A 16,728-nucleotide genomic window follows, 5' to 3' on the forward strand; every position below is an offset into this window, starting at 1 on the left:
GACTGCTCCCCCCTGGGAAAACCCATTCTTTACTGCTGAATCGGAGCAAACCTCAGTTGGGTTTCCCATGGATTGATGTTCACTCCAATTCTGGGGTGAAGAGTGGGTTTTCCAAGGGAAAGTGGCAGGGCAAATGGAAAACCGCTCAGACCCATGCCTAGAGAGCACGGGACAAGCAGAAAACTGCTCAGATCCTTGCTTTCTCAGCATGGGATAAGAGGAAGTATAGACCCTAAGAAGGCAGGCAGGTGGGAAGCTCTTTGGCTGGCTGTAGCAGCTATCAAGCCCGTAGTTGCTGCAGCTAGATGGGCACTTTGACGCAAGTGATATCATTGATATCTTAGGATTAGGGGTTTGGTTTGAGAACAGTGCTCTCCCAGAAATGTTTTGGAGTTCACACTCATTGTTTAGAGAAGATCTTCTTTGTCTGGGTGGTAAAATTCTCCTTGGATCCAAAGTATTCCTCTCACCTCCTACCTTTGTTTCCTGCTCTTCAAGATTTGTATAAAGCATTATCCTGCCCTTTTCTTTCTTTCCCCCTTGCCTTCTCCTTGGAATTCAGAGTCATCGTTTTCAAAAGCAAGTGCTGAGCTAGCAGTTTTCCCAGGCTGTGTGCTTCAATGCTATTACAAAGAAACCATTTCATTCCAGACGAGATTGTAATTTCAGTTTGGCTAATTTGTTCTAAGGGATGTGAATTGTGGTATGATTTATGTAGCAACACAACCACTATGGAAGGAACTTGAAATACCGTAATCAAATTGCTTCAGCCAGGTACCAATTAGTCATCGGGGGATAATTTTCCATCATTTTGGCTTTCTTTACAACCAACATGATAGAGATGAAAAAGACCTTTTCATCCATCTTCTTACAAAACAACTCCCCAGTCCTGAATCCTGCCCCCCCTTTCTGTTTTCTTCCCTGTACATACATATGCATTTTGCTGGTTTGGGTTTAATATTTTACTCGTTCTCTTCTCAATTTGCACTATAAATCTTACTTTTTTTGAGGAGCAAAACTTCAGCATTGGACCATGCTTAGAAATAATAAGGAAGAGAACGACATTCAGTAAAATTAAGAAGCAGCCAGATCTTTTTACACAAATGCAAAGATGAACAGATTTTAATATCAAATTTTGTAAAAGGAAACCTTTTGCAATCATTCTCCCCCTTGCCCCCTCCATACGTCAGTATTCTGGTTCAAACCAGTAGAAGTCAATGAGATATCAGAATGTTATGAGATTTCAGTGCTAGCACTGAAGCTGAATATAAAATTACTATGTTTTGGATTATATGTGTATAGTGTGTATAGACTTGAGAGTGATTGCTCTGCTACAGATTGTAGATTTTTGCAGAAATCCTTTGGTTACAGCATGGGACAAAGCAGCAACTGAGTTTCAACCATGAAACTTTCTGGGTTACCTCAGATCAGTCACTATCTCTTAGCATAACCTACATCAAAGGCTTTTTTTTTGGTAAGAATAAAATGGGGAACCTCTTATATACTTCTCTGTGATCCTTGTAGGCATGTTAAGAAAGAAACGTGATCAATAAAATATAACACTTCTCTTTAAAAGTGTGTGTGATACAGATCCGCAGGCTTGGAGTCCTACCATCTAGTGTCACCATCTTGATAAGTGTTTTATATCTTTTAAAAGTCACTCCCACTGATGATGATCTCCATACACTGCACCAGTGCACTTAAATACACAGATCTCTCACAATGCTACAACAGCCTCTGTAAACAGCAACATGTAAAATAGCTCACTAGGCTCGTTGTCAGGGCTTGAGATCTTTTAGGCTATATTGTGTACCAAATCCAACCATTTATTAGTCATGGTTTCTTGGACTATCAAAATGTAATCACAGGTGTGCATTGCTTGACTTCTATTGTATCATACAAGAAGCATGACTTTTGTTATACAGGAAGCACAACACCACTACATGTGGTAGGATAAATCTGTAACTGTCCATGGTACTGATTTTCTTTCTTTTTCTCTTTCCCCCCTTGTCCTGCCACTGCTGTGGTCATATTGGTTCTGAATGTTTCTCTAGTCCTTTGACCAGGGCCTAGGAAAAGCCTATGCTGGCTCCCAGTAGTGTGACCAGTGCTGCTACAATAAATGTGTACTTATTTATCCCAAAGAAGAAAAATATTATAGGATGATCCCTATGGGGAAGGGATATTTTGGACAAAAATCAGCTTGCAGGGAAAGGGTTAATAACCTTTCTTCCCACACACTTTTTTTTGCTAAGTTTGTATAACTAATTCCTTTTTGTCTTCTCTTCTTTTCCTTACAGAGTATATGGGTTAGCACTTACATATTTACAATTTGTTTTGCTGCTAATGTGGGATTGCTGTACGGCGTAGTCTGCACAATACTTATAGTGGTTTTCCGTTTCCCAAGGTGAGACATTCCTACAGTGTTCTCAGAGGCAAAGAATTTTGTATCCACAACAGTGAAATATATCATTCTATTGCATTTAGGGCAAAAATACATTGCAAACTTACATAGGTTATATGCCAGTTCAGCTGTCATTCCTACCTCCCAGGAATCATGGGAATTGTAGTCTGTTGAAGGTTCAAATTCCTAGCCCATGTCACAGAATGCTCAGAGTATAGGCTATGATTATGCAACCAATTTCAGGATTAAAATAAGCATGATGTAAGGGGAAAACGGGATTCCCAATCCTGTGTTTCCATTGTAAAATGAATATGGGATCTGAGGATGTTGTTAGCAGGAGCCAGTTGGTAGTTGGGGATGGGTTAATTCCTGTCTTCTGCTCATTTTTGCTGCCTTGCAAATGTGTCTGGAAAAACTGTCCAATGTCTTTTTTGTTTGTCTACATATAGGTGAACGAATCCTGTTAATTTAACTATTGAGCCCAGTGGTGTAGCAAGGGTTGCCATCACCTGGGGCGGGGCAAGTGTTGCACCCCCCCCAGTGAACTGGGCAGCTGGGGTGGGGGCTCACACAGGGGGAGGGCATGTGTGGAGTCCATGTGGAGAGTGAACAGAACCCACCTCCAACAGGCTGCTCGCCTGCTGCCTCCATCCACCTGACCACTAGACCAACCTGCTTGCTGCCGCGCCTCAGCTGCCAAGGCTCAAAAATGTGCACCTGGGGCCATGCCCCCCCGGGCCCCCTCACACTATGCCACTGATTGAGCCTGACTTTTTTTAAAAGTAGGAGAGCAAGTAGCTATAGAACCCTTTCTATTTTAGCACCCATCAACAAACACAGGTTGTCCAATGTATGAAGTAAGTAATTTGCAGAATCTGGAACATGTGAATAACCAGATACCACCTGGAAAATGTTCACTTTTCAAAAGCTTGTTTGGCATTTTCAGTCACAGTGTGCACTCTTATATATGCTGCTTTCACATATCTGTTATAGAGCAACGACTCTAAGCCTGAAACATATGAAAGAAGTGGAATGCAGATTCAAAACAGAAGCAGATTCTGTAAGCCTAGTCTTCTTATTCTCTCTTCATTCAAAGGGAGTTATATTTCAGCATGGGGAAATCCCTGCCCTCTTCCTCCTCCTCTGTGCTTTGTCCTTGCTGGACATGTGTCCATTTCACCTTCCTCAGAGTGTATGTGGAAACTGCTTATACCTATAGCAGCAGGGGAGGGGTGTAGCAGGAGGGACCTGATCTTATTCCTGTTGCACACAACCTAACGAGAACCTGGCATCATCTTGGCATTCAGGAGTCCAGGGTGCAGAATGCTTTAAGTGGCATTAAAAAACGTTGGGAGACATTTCAGACTTCTCAGTTTCCATACATTTATTTCCTGTCCGCTGTGGGGCCTACTAGAAGGCTCAGCCTGAGGGATGACTCCTGGTGCCACCTGATTTTGCAGAGGAGCCTGGAAACCAAGTCTTTTGAGGAGTGGTTGAAAGAGCTAAGTATGTTTCACCTGAAGAAACGGTTAAGGGGAGGCATGGCTGTCTTCAGATATCTGAAGGACTGCCATGAAGAAGATATTGCTTCAGCGGGCAGAACGAGAACCAAAAGGCGGAAAATTGCAGGAAAGCAGAGTTCACTTAAACATGAGGAGAAACTTCTGCACACTGCTTGTGGGGCGGTATGTGGTCGGCTTTCTCTTGGCCAAGGTATTTTACTAGAGGCTCTTGCATTGCATTGAGCAGGAAGTTCTTAGAACTCAAATGGCCTTTATAGAGTTTGCAACTCTCAGCTCCATTAGTCTATTGTAAAGAATGCTATGTCTGCTGGTTAACAAGCATTACTATATTTGCTAAACTGTTTTTAATTTTAATTCAAAGGAGTCCTTACAACCAGTAAAAATTGTCTCGGTGAATAACCCAATTGTCTTTCTGAATGCTAAGAAGTTTCACATGGACATATTAAAAATAATCCAGAAGGAAAGCACGTGTGCACAGCAGCTACCTGAAGATATGAACAAGGTAAGGCATGTTTCTTCACGGAGAGAGGGTTGCTTGTGTTTTTCTGTACTTTTGGTTCACATTTTCATTCCACCCGCTCGTATTGCAAAGAGGAAATTCAAACTGTACTGCAGATTCAAAGCATGGTGATTGCACTTTGTGTTGTTGCCAAGAGGAAATGCCTCAGGGGTAGAAAACACACTTTAGAACAAAGATAGCTGCTTTATCCCCAGTAAGACTGTTGGCACATCTAACGCAGCAGTCTACATTGACTGTCAGTGGCTCTTCATAGGCTTTATACAAGGATGTGCTTTCTCTATTACTGAGCTGTCAGGTTTGGTCTCTGGCAAATCTAGTCAAAAGAATTAAAATAAGCAGAATAAAACCTTTTGTTGCTTGAGACATAAATTTCTTAACTGGGAAACAGGATCTGTGGATCTTGCTTGGCACTTTTCCCCCTAGAAAAATTGGTTCCAGAACTCATCACAAAGTTGTCACAGTAAGTCACTGGGTGACTAAGGGGAGCCCTGAACAAATGCCACTTCTGACAACAGCTGCATTCACCATCCACGGAGGTCTAAAAACTATGGCAGGCTGTCTCCCTAACTGGTGTGGGAGTCTCCCCTGGTTCTGGTACAGGTCAAATAAATGTGCCTCCCTCCCCGCCTTGTTCTCTTAGTTTCAGGTAGGTGGCTAGGGCAGGTCGGAAGGGCCCTCACACCAACATGTATGTCTGCAACAGTAGAGGCCTGGCTGGAAAGCTTAAAGCCTGCTGTAGCTACACAGGAGACGGGTTGAGGAAAAGGAAGGAGGACTTGGCTCCACCATGTAGCAGCTTGTAGCCAGGTGGAGTCATAGATCTAAATAAAAGTGTAGACTCTCACACGCTGGCCAGCTTCTGTTTTGACTTGAAATGTTCATTTTGCTGGGGGAGCACTGGCCAACAATGACACCCACCTGAGAGGGGCTTTGGTGTGCTCTGACTGGGGGGGGGGGGAAAGCACTTACCTTGCTACTGACCATCAAAGTTGACAATCCATTCCTTTATGGCTGGATGGAGGAACCTTACAGCAAATATGCAGCAGCAAATTTCAGGATTATTAATAGTGGCCACTTTGTCTTGATCTTCAGAGCATCCCTTTAGTGGCATGGCTGCTTAACCATGAATGCTGACTGTGCATGGATGATCAAAGCAAAACAACAACAAACAAGCCTATGGTCACGTAAAGCATACTCAGTAAACACATGAGACGTAACCGGCAGTGTTCTTAGGGATTAAATTATTTTTTACATATCTAGTTAACGCTGCTGTGTGCATTTCTAAACGTACTTTTTGTTTTGACAAACTAAGTAATGACATATCTTCCTTAAACAATTGATCGTCTTCACTTTGAAAGAAAGTCATTGATGTATTCTTAAGGATATCCCTGGGTGTAATAATACCCCCCTTTTTGCCAAATGACGCACCAAGTCACTAAAAGATATATTGGTGCATACGGATTTAAAATCAGTACCCATACAATGTTTGTTGTCTGGTCCCCCATGTGGTTTCTTTAAATGTGGGCATTGTACCTCCTGCAAATATGCTCTGCAGGTAAAAGAGTTCAACAACAAAGAAGGTTTTAAGTTCGTTTTACAGGCATTTGCCACATGTGCTACTCCACGTGTAATTTATTGTGGATGATCAAGGCAGCAGGTCAACTCAGCTATTTTGATAATTAGCTGACACCCACCTGCAGAGTGAGAAGAAGCAGTGAAACTGGCTTAACTTGTCTGAATGTGGGGTCTGGGCAGCGACAGGGGGAGGAAGGCAGATTTGAGTTTGCCAGAGAAATCAGCTATTGATACTAAATTGCAGGGGGCGGGAGGGCAATGATAATTTGGATATCTCATTGCCTTTTGTCCTCTTAACCTGCTCAATCAATATATTTGCTTATAAGAAGATATTGTCTGTATAGGCCAGTGTTGTGGTTCGCTTGCACCATTGGTGGTGGCTGCAGAAAGGAAAATTGTCTCATTACCTGAGACGTTTGAGAGGCAGCAGTGAAGGCAGGAGGTGTCTCAGTCACCTATATGCAAGTGCATGGTTGCTGGCTGACTGGCAGCCCCCACCAATGTCAGCATTCTGAACCTGGGGTTCCTAGCTAATATGTCACTATGGTGCTGAATGAGACAGCCTCTGCCTCTCTCGCAAGCTCCTGAATGTTTCTGGTTATGACCCTCCTCAGATTGCTCCTCAGATTGCTCTGGTGAGTCTTGCAAGCCAATACTGGATATTACAGAACCACCAGACGTCTCCAGGACTCCCACTTCTCTCAAGCAAACTGACCATGCAAAGCTACACTTCCATAGTTGAAGAAATTGAAAGCACAACATTATTTATTCCCCCTTCCCGCTTAGTGAGGTTGTGTGATATGGCAACACAGAAGCCAATTTCCAGCGCTACAGTGGTGGAGTCCTTCTGTTGATTTTGGTTAGATATGATTGAGAAAGCAAAAGCTTAATTTTTCAGAACAGTGGTCCATCCATCACTCTTAACAAAGACTTTGTTTATATGAATACTCCTTGCCTGGCCACTTCCCCTGCCCCTCCACCAAATCAGCATTCGAAGCTATGGAATTGATCCAGATTAGAAACCTAGGAGCATGACTCAAAGCACGCCTAAGAAAACAGTGACCTAGTCAGAGCCAGCCAGTGCTTGGATCCAGGGTAGACCGTGTGCCAACTAGTTAAGCCAGGTAGCTCTGATGCTCAACACGCACACACAGACACACTGCTTGCTACTGAAGCCAAACACAAATAGAAAATGAGTTGTGCACAGTAAATGAAGGATTCTACAAGTGTGATGTGGGCTTGTGTGTGTGTGTGTGGTGTCAGTTCAGCGAGCATAGAAGAGGATTAGCCAAATTCATGGAAGAGAGATCTATCAATGGCTATTAGCAATCATGGATAAATAGAGCTTCCATGTTCAGAAGCAGTATTCAGAGAAAAAGATATTGCCTTTATGCCTGGGTTCTGGGCTTTCTGACAGCATCTAACTGGCCATTATGGGAAATAGGATTCTGGACCAGGATCTTAAGTCTATCCCAGCAGCATTCTTAATGTTCTTAAGATACAGAGGCAAATGTATGCATAAATGAAGCTGACCAAAGTTATTTTATGGCTCATATAACGTGGCTTTAGTATATATGCTGCTGCCGCCGCCACCGCTGCACTTTCCCTCATCTTGCTATTCTGTTGAGTCATTGCTAGCCAAACCATGCTATGGCAGTACAATAAACGTGTCCTCAGCTCAAATACCTTCTGGGCTCATGTACTCTCTTCTCTCCCTATGCCTTCCCCTCGTGTGCTTGAGCCTCTCCCTCTGTAGTCTGAGGCAAATTTAGGGCCACCCCTAGGTTTATTGTAATACTGTGTATGGTTTTTTTTATTTAGCTATTTTCTATTGTGGGTGTTACTGTTAGCCACCTTGGGCATTTTTAATGGAGAGTTTGAGTATAAATGTACCGTATTAAGCAATATTTATATATTGTTTAATCTTTACATCACACCCCTTTTAAAGTGTGGATGTTATTGCTGCTGAGGCTGGGTTGTAGTTGCCTCATGAAGAAAGGGTTGGTCTCCAGGCCCAGTAAAGAAACACAGAGCTTAATACAACGTAACTTCAGTTACCTTTGCATACGGTGGATTTGCAAAACTTTTAAGGCAGTGAAACAAGGGACAATTCTTTCTCTCATCACTTCCTTTTTCTATTTCTTACAGTATGAACAGAACACATTGCTCAGCCCATTATCCAATGGAAATTGCCATGGTGAGTTTATCATTTAAGACATAAACACTTGACGGGCCTTTAGATTACCCCCATCATATTCCAGGACCCATGTCAGTTAAAGTTTGATCAGGAATCAAACTTATCTCACTGCCCCACATACCTTCCCTCTGACATGGCAGGAGGTGAAGGGTCTGAAGATTGTGAATGTATTGGAATGAGTGTGTTGATTTAACTAGGTGTTCGAAATGTGTTGTAAAATAAACATGTGGGACAGTTACCAAACGTAGGTGATCTAGATTTCCAGGTTTGCACCACTTTGGAGATCAGTGGAATACCATAAAATTATATGATTGGGTCATATTTCTCCCCCCTGGTTCTTTATTGCTTTAGAATCTAAAGTTCAAATGAATATACCTGCCTGTCGGCATTGCACCTTTGCACTACAAAAGCTCCAAATTGTGGTGTTGTGCCTTCGTTGAGAGCTTTGTTCTCAATTTTCCGCACGCCAGTCGCAGAGAGCTGTTTGTGTGTGCTGTGACTGCAAGACCCAGGACCCAAAACCAAAGCAAGAGCTTCCCATTACATGCAGGGCTTCTCTTGAGTGCATGTCCTAAGAGATGGCAATGGAGAAGGTAGCATGAATGTGCCTGATGCTTACATGTCCAGGCAAGGAGCATGATGTGATGTCACTTAGAATCACCCAAAAGGCTAGAGGCAGGCAGGCATGAGTTCTGTAGGATGTATACAAATGGCTGCCAGCGAGGAGGTGAAAGGGAAGAGCTTTCCTGATGCCTGACTGGCCAAAGGGTGGTTAACAGGGTGGAAGATGACTTTCCTGAAGCTCAAGTATGGTGAGAGCCAGTGTGGTGTAGTTGTTAAGAGCGGTAGACTCGTAATCTGGGGAACCGGTTTCGTGTCTCCGCTCCTCCACATGCAGCTGCTGGGTGACCTTGGGCTAGTCACACTTCTTTGAAGTCTCTCAGCCACACTCAACTCAGAGTGTTTGTTGTTGGGGGAGGAAGGGAAAGGAGAATATTAGCTGCTTTGAGACTCCTTAGGGTAGTGATAAAGCGGGATATCAAATCCAAACTACTACTACTCTTCTTCTTCTTCTTCTTCTTCTTCTTCTTCTTCTTCTTCTTCTTCAAGAACCAGCACATTTAGCTCCCATCTATGCCATACATTCAAAGTAACTAGCTACTTTTAACAATCATGGTTCCCCCCCCCACCGCCAAGAATCCTGGGAAGCAAAGTTTGTTAAAGGTACAGTGGTACCTCAGGTTACAGACGCTTCAGGTTACAGATGCTTCAGGTTACACACTCCGCTAACCCAGAAATAGTGCCTTGGGTTAAGAACTTTGCTTCAGGATGAGAACAGAAATCGTGCTCCGGCAGCGGGAGGCCCCATTAGCTAAAGTGGTGCTTCAAGTTAAGAACAGTTTCAGGTTAAGAACGGACCTCCAGAACGAATTAAGTACTTAACCCTGAGGGTACCACTGTACTGAGAGTTCTTAGGAGACCCCCCCCCTTTCTCCTTACAGAGCTCCAGTTCCCAAAGTTCCTTGGGAGGAGGGACTGATTGTTAAACCACCTTGGCAGCTCTGTGAGGGGAATCACAGAGCTGTAGAGTTGAAAGGGACCCAAGGGTAATCTAGTCCAACCCCCGGCAATACAGGAATCAGTCCTGGTCTTCCAACTGCCGCCCCCCTTCACCTCTGGACAAGAGACTCAGAACAGCATGCTATGTTGCACACCCCCCCCGGGCGGGGGTGTCTTCTAACAACCTTCAGGACCCTTAGGAAACCATAGTTCCCAGGATTCTTTGGGGGAAGCCAGGACTGTTTAAATTGGTATACTGATTTAAATGTATAGTGCAAATGGAACCTTAGCTTGGCAGAGCAGGCTGTCTCTTACTGGGCCTGGAAGAATCTGTCTGTTTCAGTTTCTCATTTTTATAGTCTTATGTTCTCATCTCCACTATTCTGCATCAGTTTTGTTTCTTTTTTTTCTTTTTTAAAGGCTTCACTTAAATTAATCAGTATTTTGTTTATTTTATAAAATGTGTATTCCACTTGATTGTAAAAACAAAGCAAAACTTAAAGCGGTTTATAAAAAAACCTCTCATTTTACTGCTCATTCCTCCCAATTTACATTTTATATGCATTTTTACCTGATAAACACATTTCTTCAACTACTTTCTCCTACAATACTGCATTTTGAATGTTATCTTCTCTAATAAATGCATGTTATATACACATTTCTGCACACATTATTTGGTTGGAGAACTGAATTTTAAAAGCTGAAGAAGTATCCGCATTTGAGCTTGCATATTATTTGGGGAAAGTGCAAATTAAGTAGTTTTCATTAAAATGCAAACTCAACAAATTCTTCCCCATCTCTTGTTCCATGTCTTGACTTTCTCATTTAATTGTGATGCTAAGGTGGGGGCCAGGAGGCTTTTTAAATACAAAAGAATCCTTTAACTCGCTGCCCATTGAATTCCATGTCCAAAGATTGTATTTTGCGACAAAGATACAAACATTATTATATGATATAAAAAACCTATTAATAAACCTGTAAGTCGCCCCCATGTATAAAATGCCCCCTATTTTGGGGGACCCCGATTTAAGAAAATGGGGGGAGATACTATCCGTGTATAAGACCAGCCCAGATTTTGAACATTATTTTAGAGTAAAAAAACATAGTCTTATACATGGAAAAGTACTGTATATTGTGGGGCAATGTGACCACCTGGAGACGTTGAAATGCCAGCAATGTTTTTTTTCTATTCAGGTAAATCAGTAACTACAAGGTAAAACAAATACTGGAGAATTTTCCAAGCTTTTGATGTATTCTCCCATAATTCCTGATCTTTCATTATCTCTCTGGGGCAAAGATTTTCTTTGACATTTTTGTATTTTTGTATGGGCTGTGGAGAGGATTGCATTAAAGGCCTAGCAGCTCTCTTGATTCTATTTTTAGTTACTGTCTGGCTGGAGTTTACTTGCTTTGATATTAATTTCTCTTTTGCTCTAGTAGAAAACATTATGCATATACAATTAAATAATCCAATAAACCTCAAGAACTGCAAACGAAAAAAAAGCACCAAATCTTTGGCTACTCATTGAGAGGATTTCGTGCCAATGTAAATCCATACATTGTTAGCACCTAAGTCCCTTGAAGAATTTCTGAGCCCTTTACATTCTTTGTCAAAACTATTTAGTTTAAACCGTTTCATTTTGTATCTCCATCCTTTTGTTTGGTGCTTTGTAGTTTATAACTTAGAAGGTTAGTTCTCTTCCAATATTTAACAAAAGAAAGCAAATGATACTTGTGTCCCGTAGGTCAGATCACCGTAATGGGGTGGAAAGCAAATACTGTGGTTTGTAACTCGGGCAGTGCAAAGTTACTATCCTATCAGTGTAAGGATTTTGACTTCTGCAGCAGGACTCCCCACCATACACCCCCTCAATCTTTTCTGGGGTTTCCTCCAACCATCCGGAGCAGATTTGAGGAGGGGGCAGACTTTGTGCTGCAGGAAGGAAGAGGGGAGAAGTTCTGCCTTGCAAGTGGAAATCCTTGTGCTCATGGGATGGTTATTTAGCACTGCCTGTGAATCTGCTTCTTTGGGGTTGCTATGGGACCTTTTTAGAAGCAGTAACTTCAGCATATGTTTTTAGAAAGCTCACATTATTATGAGAAGCATCAAGTGTTTAAAGATACTTAGTGGTTAACCACCTGCTAACTGAATTGAGCAACTACCTAGTGAAGTGGATGCTTTATGGATGCTTTAGCCGAGATTCCTGCATTGCCGGGGGTTGGACTAGATGACCCTTGGATCCACTCCAGCTCTAAGATTCTATGATTCTAAGTTTGCCTATTGGAAAGCATCTATGAAGCTGTTTCCTTTACATTCCATGAAGAGACAGTTGCGCTCAAACTTGCCATCAGTTCCCCTAATAGAAAATTTGGGTGGTAAGTGCCGACAGAAATTGAATCAAAATCCAGGAGGTCCTCCTGAGCAAAACATGTGAGGAATTTTGAAGGAAGCTAAAGAACTTCTACGGAGGCGGGTGGCATTGTGGGTTAAACCACAGAGCCTAGGACTTGCCAATCAGAAGGTCGGTGGTTCGAATCCCTGCAACATGGTGAGCTCCCGTTGTTCGGTCCCTGCTCCTGCCAACCTAGCAGTTCGAAAGCACGTCAAGTGCAAGTAGATAAATAGGTACCACTCTGGCGGGAAGGTAAATGGCATTTCTGTGTGCTGTTCTGGTTCACCAGAAGCGGCTTAGTCATGCTGGCCACATGACCCGGAAGCGAGATGAGCGACGCAACCCCAGAGTCGGTCATGACTGGACCTAATGGTCAGGGGCCCCTTTACCTTTACTAAAGAACTTCACTAAAAGTGGAATTAATATTTATTTTAAGGAACTAGTAAGGCTTTTCCATAAAGCTCTCTGGGAATCTGATAAAGAACGGAAACCATAAAATATACTATCAAACCACCATAGGGAGGGCACGGGGCTTCATTTCTGGTCTTCTCAGCTTCTCTCCAGTCATGTCTAGGAACACAGGAAGGTGTCTCATCCCAGATCAGACCAATAGTGCATCTTGCTCATTCATGTCAACATGGAGTGGCAGTAGTTCTCCAGAACTTCAGGCAGGAGCCTCTTCGTCTTACCTGGAGATGCTAGGGATTGAATCTGGGGCCTTCAGCACACAGAGCATGTGAGGGAGTTGGGTATGGTTAGCCTGGAGAAGAGAAGACTGAAAAGTGATATGATAACCACCTTCAACTGTCTAAAGGGTTGTCATGTGGAAGATGGAGCAAGCTTGTTTTCTGGTACTACTCCTTTTTTATAATAATTTTTATTAAGTTTTCCATTAAACAATCCAATCATATCACATTAATTATTCCAAATTATACCAATGCAAATCTTAAAATCCGAATATTTTGCCAAATTATAAATTTTGTTGGGGGTTCCCATGCTTCGAGTTCAGTAGGGTCCGATCATCTCATATTTGTGCTGCTTTTAATGTTCACCAGTCCCATCTTCCAATCTTCTTGATGTTATCCTTTTTCTTCTTAATAGCCTCTGAGTTGTTTCCACAGGCGAGTTAAAATAAACAATATTATACTTCTGTATAATATTCCAGAAGATGTGCCTGGAATCTTAGAGTACAAACATGATAACAGAGTAAAGGTACTACTCCAGAGGCTAGGACCCGAACCAGTGGGTTCCAATGACAAGGAGATTCTGACTAACATCAGGAAGAACTTTCTCACAGTAAGAACTCTTCAACAGTGGAATGGACTATCTTGGAAGTTGGTGGAGATTTTTCAGCAGAGCTTGGATAGCAATCTGCCAGGGATTCTTTAGTTGTGATTCCTGCATTGCAGGGGATTGGATGAGATGACCTCTGGGCTTCCCAACTCTACAATTCTACGATTCCACATAGAAATCCCCACTTATTTCATATTGATATCGCATCTGTCTGTAGCCCACAAATAAAATAAATAAATAACAGACCTTTTAACTAACCATATAGGTGAATCATCGTTACAGCAATGGCCCAGCGAAAGGCATTCCCTAATACTTGACTGCAGTGGCCTGACTTTCTTTGACTACACTGGCATCTCTGTGCTTACTCAGGTATTTATGATTCACCACATTCATTTTATTGTATCCCACACTATTCTATAGTGTCACTGTATTCTGCCTTGGTCAGACCCCCACCTAGAGTACTGTGCCCAATTCTAGGTAGAACTATTAATAAGGATATTGACAAGCTGGACTGTGTGCAGAGGAGGGAGACCAAGAAGCTTTATGAGGAAGGATTGAGGAAGTTGGGTGTGTTTAGCCTGGAGAGGATAAGACAAAGGTGATATGATAGCCATCTTTAAATGTTTGAAGGGCTGTCACATGGAAGATGGAGCAAGGCAGTTTTCTGCTGCTCCAGAGGGTAGGACCCAAACCAATGAATTCAGATTATAAGAAAGGGATTCTGACAAAACATTAAGAAGAGCTGTGTGACGCAGGAACAGACTACCTTGGAAGGTGGTGAATTCTCCTTCATCGGAATTTTTTGAACAGAGGTTGGATGGCCATCTGTCAGGGATCTTTAGCTGTGATTCCTGCATTGTAGCAGGACCCTTGGAGATCCCTCCAACTATACAGTTATATGATTCTATACACCTACCTGTGTGTGTGTGCTCTGTGGGTGAATCTCCTACTCATTTTACTCCCAGTTACATGTTCCAACAAGTATATACTGTTGGCATAATCTAGGATAGCAGACGGCCTCCTAAACATTCATTCCTCCTTCAAGAATATCACAACCGTCTAATGCAGAATGCATTGATGGTTGCAGAATGGGCACGAATCTTTGTACTGTTCCTTTAAAAAAAATTTTTTTTAGACCAAATTCATACATCCACACTTGTCGCTTGATGGCTGCAGCATCAAGTGATGACTAGCATGTGGGTTATAAGCCCTCAGAGGTCAATCACCAACTAATTCCACTCCTTTGTCGCTTCAAACACAATACTTCCCAATGGAGTAATCTCCAAACTGTAAGTCATCTTGTGAAATTAACTGACCTACACATACATGGGAATCAGATCCCAGCTTGGAAACATTTGTCTCCCATATCTTTTCCTATAGGGTCCTATGCTCACTTTCTAGTTGTCCCTTTTTTTCCTAGGAAGTTTCCTCTCAGACAAGTCCCCCCCCCCCCTTTTGACCAAATGCAGATTGCTTCTTTTTTCACCTTTTCCCGGAAACTGCCCCTCCTTCCCCATAGAAATGACCATCCTATCCAAAGCCTTTGGCTGTCCTTCTCTGTTAACAATCGGATACTTTACGGAGTAGCAAAACAAGTGTTCAGAAGTCATGAGTCAAACATGCAAGTATTATCACAAGAGAGAAAAGGGTCAGAGAACCAGACCAGTCACAGCATATGTGACTGGACATTGCTTTTGTGGACATTGCACTCACCAAACTTAATAGAAATCATTGACCAGGTGGGACTGGCTGGATTTGCCCTTAAGCCAGGGTGGGTAACCTTTTTGGCCCATTGGGACAGATCTTTATCTTCCCCCACCTCAGTGGGCCAACTTGGGCAAATGGGTGGCATCACCCACTTGCCAATCTCCTTTGAAGTATTATCCCACTGGAACTATTCCATTTTTCTTTCACAACAGGCAGTGAGTGGGTGGAGGCGAGCTGGATTGGGAGGGGAGAGGGACTTTAGACGTTTGCTCCTGTGTTCCCAATCCAGATACCCCCCTGTGCCTGCTATGTGCATGGAAAAAAGCTCCCTGTGCAAACAGACACAGGGTTAGATCTATCCAGATAGGAATCAAATGGGGCAAAAGGTTTAAGCATCCCCTGACACCCCCAGCCCTGCTTAGTTTTTTGTGTGTGTGTTGGCTATTTGTGAAAGAAAAATATTGCACTCAAACCACATGAATAACATCACATGCCTTTAGTCCTAGATCAAATAGATCATTTCACATTGCTTTTTAAGATTAGTTAGAAGAAAGCAGATGCCATATGCTTCTTTTGTATTAGGGCTTCACAGAGGGGCAAAGACCAAAAGCTGCTTCCTTGAGATCCAGTGGCACTAAAAGGTTTTAGAAACCTTAATCTCTAGCTGCTACACGCCAGTTGGAAAACAGGCTTTTTCTTTAGGAATGAATGCAGACTTGGGCCACTGTACATTCAATGCTTAAAAACCGTACTGATGTTGTGACTGACATAGGTTTAATATTTGCATTACGTTTTAAGGAAAGAAACGATGAAGCCACAGTGTTACTGTTAGGACCCTTTATCCACGTGACATAGCAAAGTGCATGTGAGCTTGCCCTGTGCTGCATGTGTCATGGACTAAGGGAAGAGGGCAGGAGATGCATCAAATATAAGCTCTGGTCTGTGCTCTCTTTGTAATTGCATCACTGGTCAAAATAAGCTCAGACCAGTTGCATTGCCTTCTTGCCATGTTTGTGGCCTTCTTGGAGGCAACTGGCCAGTCTTTGAGGGGAACGTAATACTGGACTAGATGGAACTTAAGCAGAATCCTCCTGGATCACAGCAGTGTTTGTCCTTACAATGTGGCATTGAGGCTTACCATTTCATACCACAAAAACTTAATGGATTTTAGCTTTTAGGGGGATGTTTATATTATGGAACAGTTCCCTCTGCTGGACACTTGCAATTTAGCATGTATGGTTTTTTTACTAAATATTACTTAGGCTGGGCACACATAATTCATTTAAAGCAACCCCCACCCCCCAAGAATCCTGGGAACTGCAGCTTGTTATGGGTACTGAGAACCATAGCTCTGTGAGGGATAAATCACAATTCCCAACTTATTTGGAGGGGAATGAGCTTTAAACATGTTTTAAAGATATGGGGTGTATGCACCCTACCTGTTTCTTATTGAATGACATCTTTCCTGAGCCAAAAGTGGGCCTTGCTAATTTGTGTTAAATTCATTTATATGAAATAATGAAAGCAACAACAACCAGGTATCAAAATCTAAAACA

General features: G+C 42.6%; 1 protein-coding gene across 5 annotated transcripts in view; it reads left to right on the forward strand.

The window, feature by feature from the left end:
- The window catches only part of SLC26A7 (solute carrier family 26 member 7), an 88,237-nt gene that overhangs the window by 63,864 nt on the left and 7,645 nt on the right, over positions 1 to 16,728 (forward strand). For all 5 annotated transcript variants that reach the window (XM_079983102.1, XM_079983099.1, XM_079983100.1 and 2 more), the window contains 5 exons: positions 2,301 to 2,407; positions 3,398 to 3,464; positions 4,289 to 4,429; positions 8,171 to 8,219; positions 13,731 to 13,834. In XM_079983102.1, coding sequence (XP_079839228.1) covers positions 2,301 to 2,407; positions 3,398 to 3,464; positions 4,289 to 4,429; positions 8,171 to 8,219; positions 13,731 to 13,834 — 468 coding nt within the window. The remainder of the gene's footprint in view (positions 1 to 2,300; positions 2,408 to 3,397; positions 3,465 to 4,288; positions 4,430 to 8,170; positions 8,220 to 13,730; positions 13,835 to 16,728) is intronic.

Source organism: Podarcis cretensis (assembly GCF_951804945.1).
Source record: "Podarcis cretensis genome assembly, chromosome: 7".
NCBI lineage: Eukaryota > Metazoa > Chordata > Lepidosauria > Squamata > Lacertidae > Podarcis > Podarcis cretensis.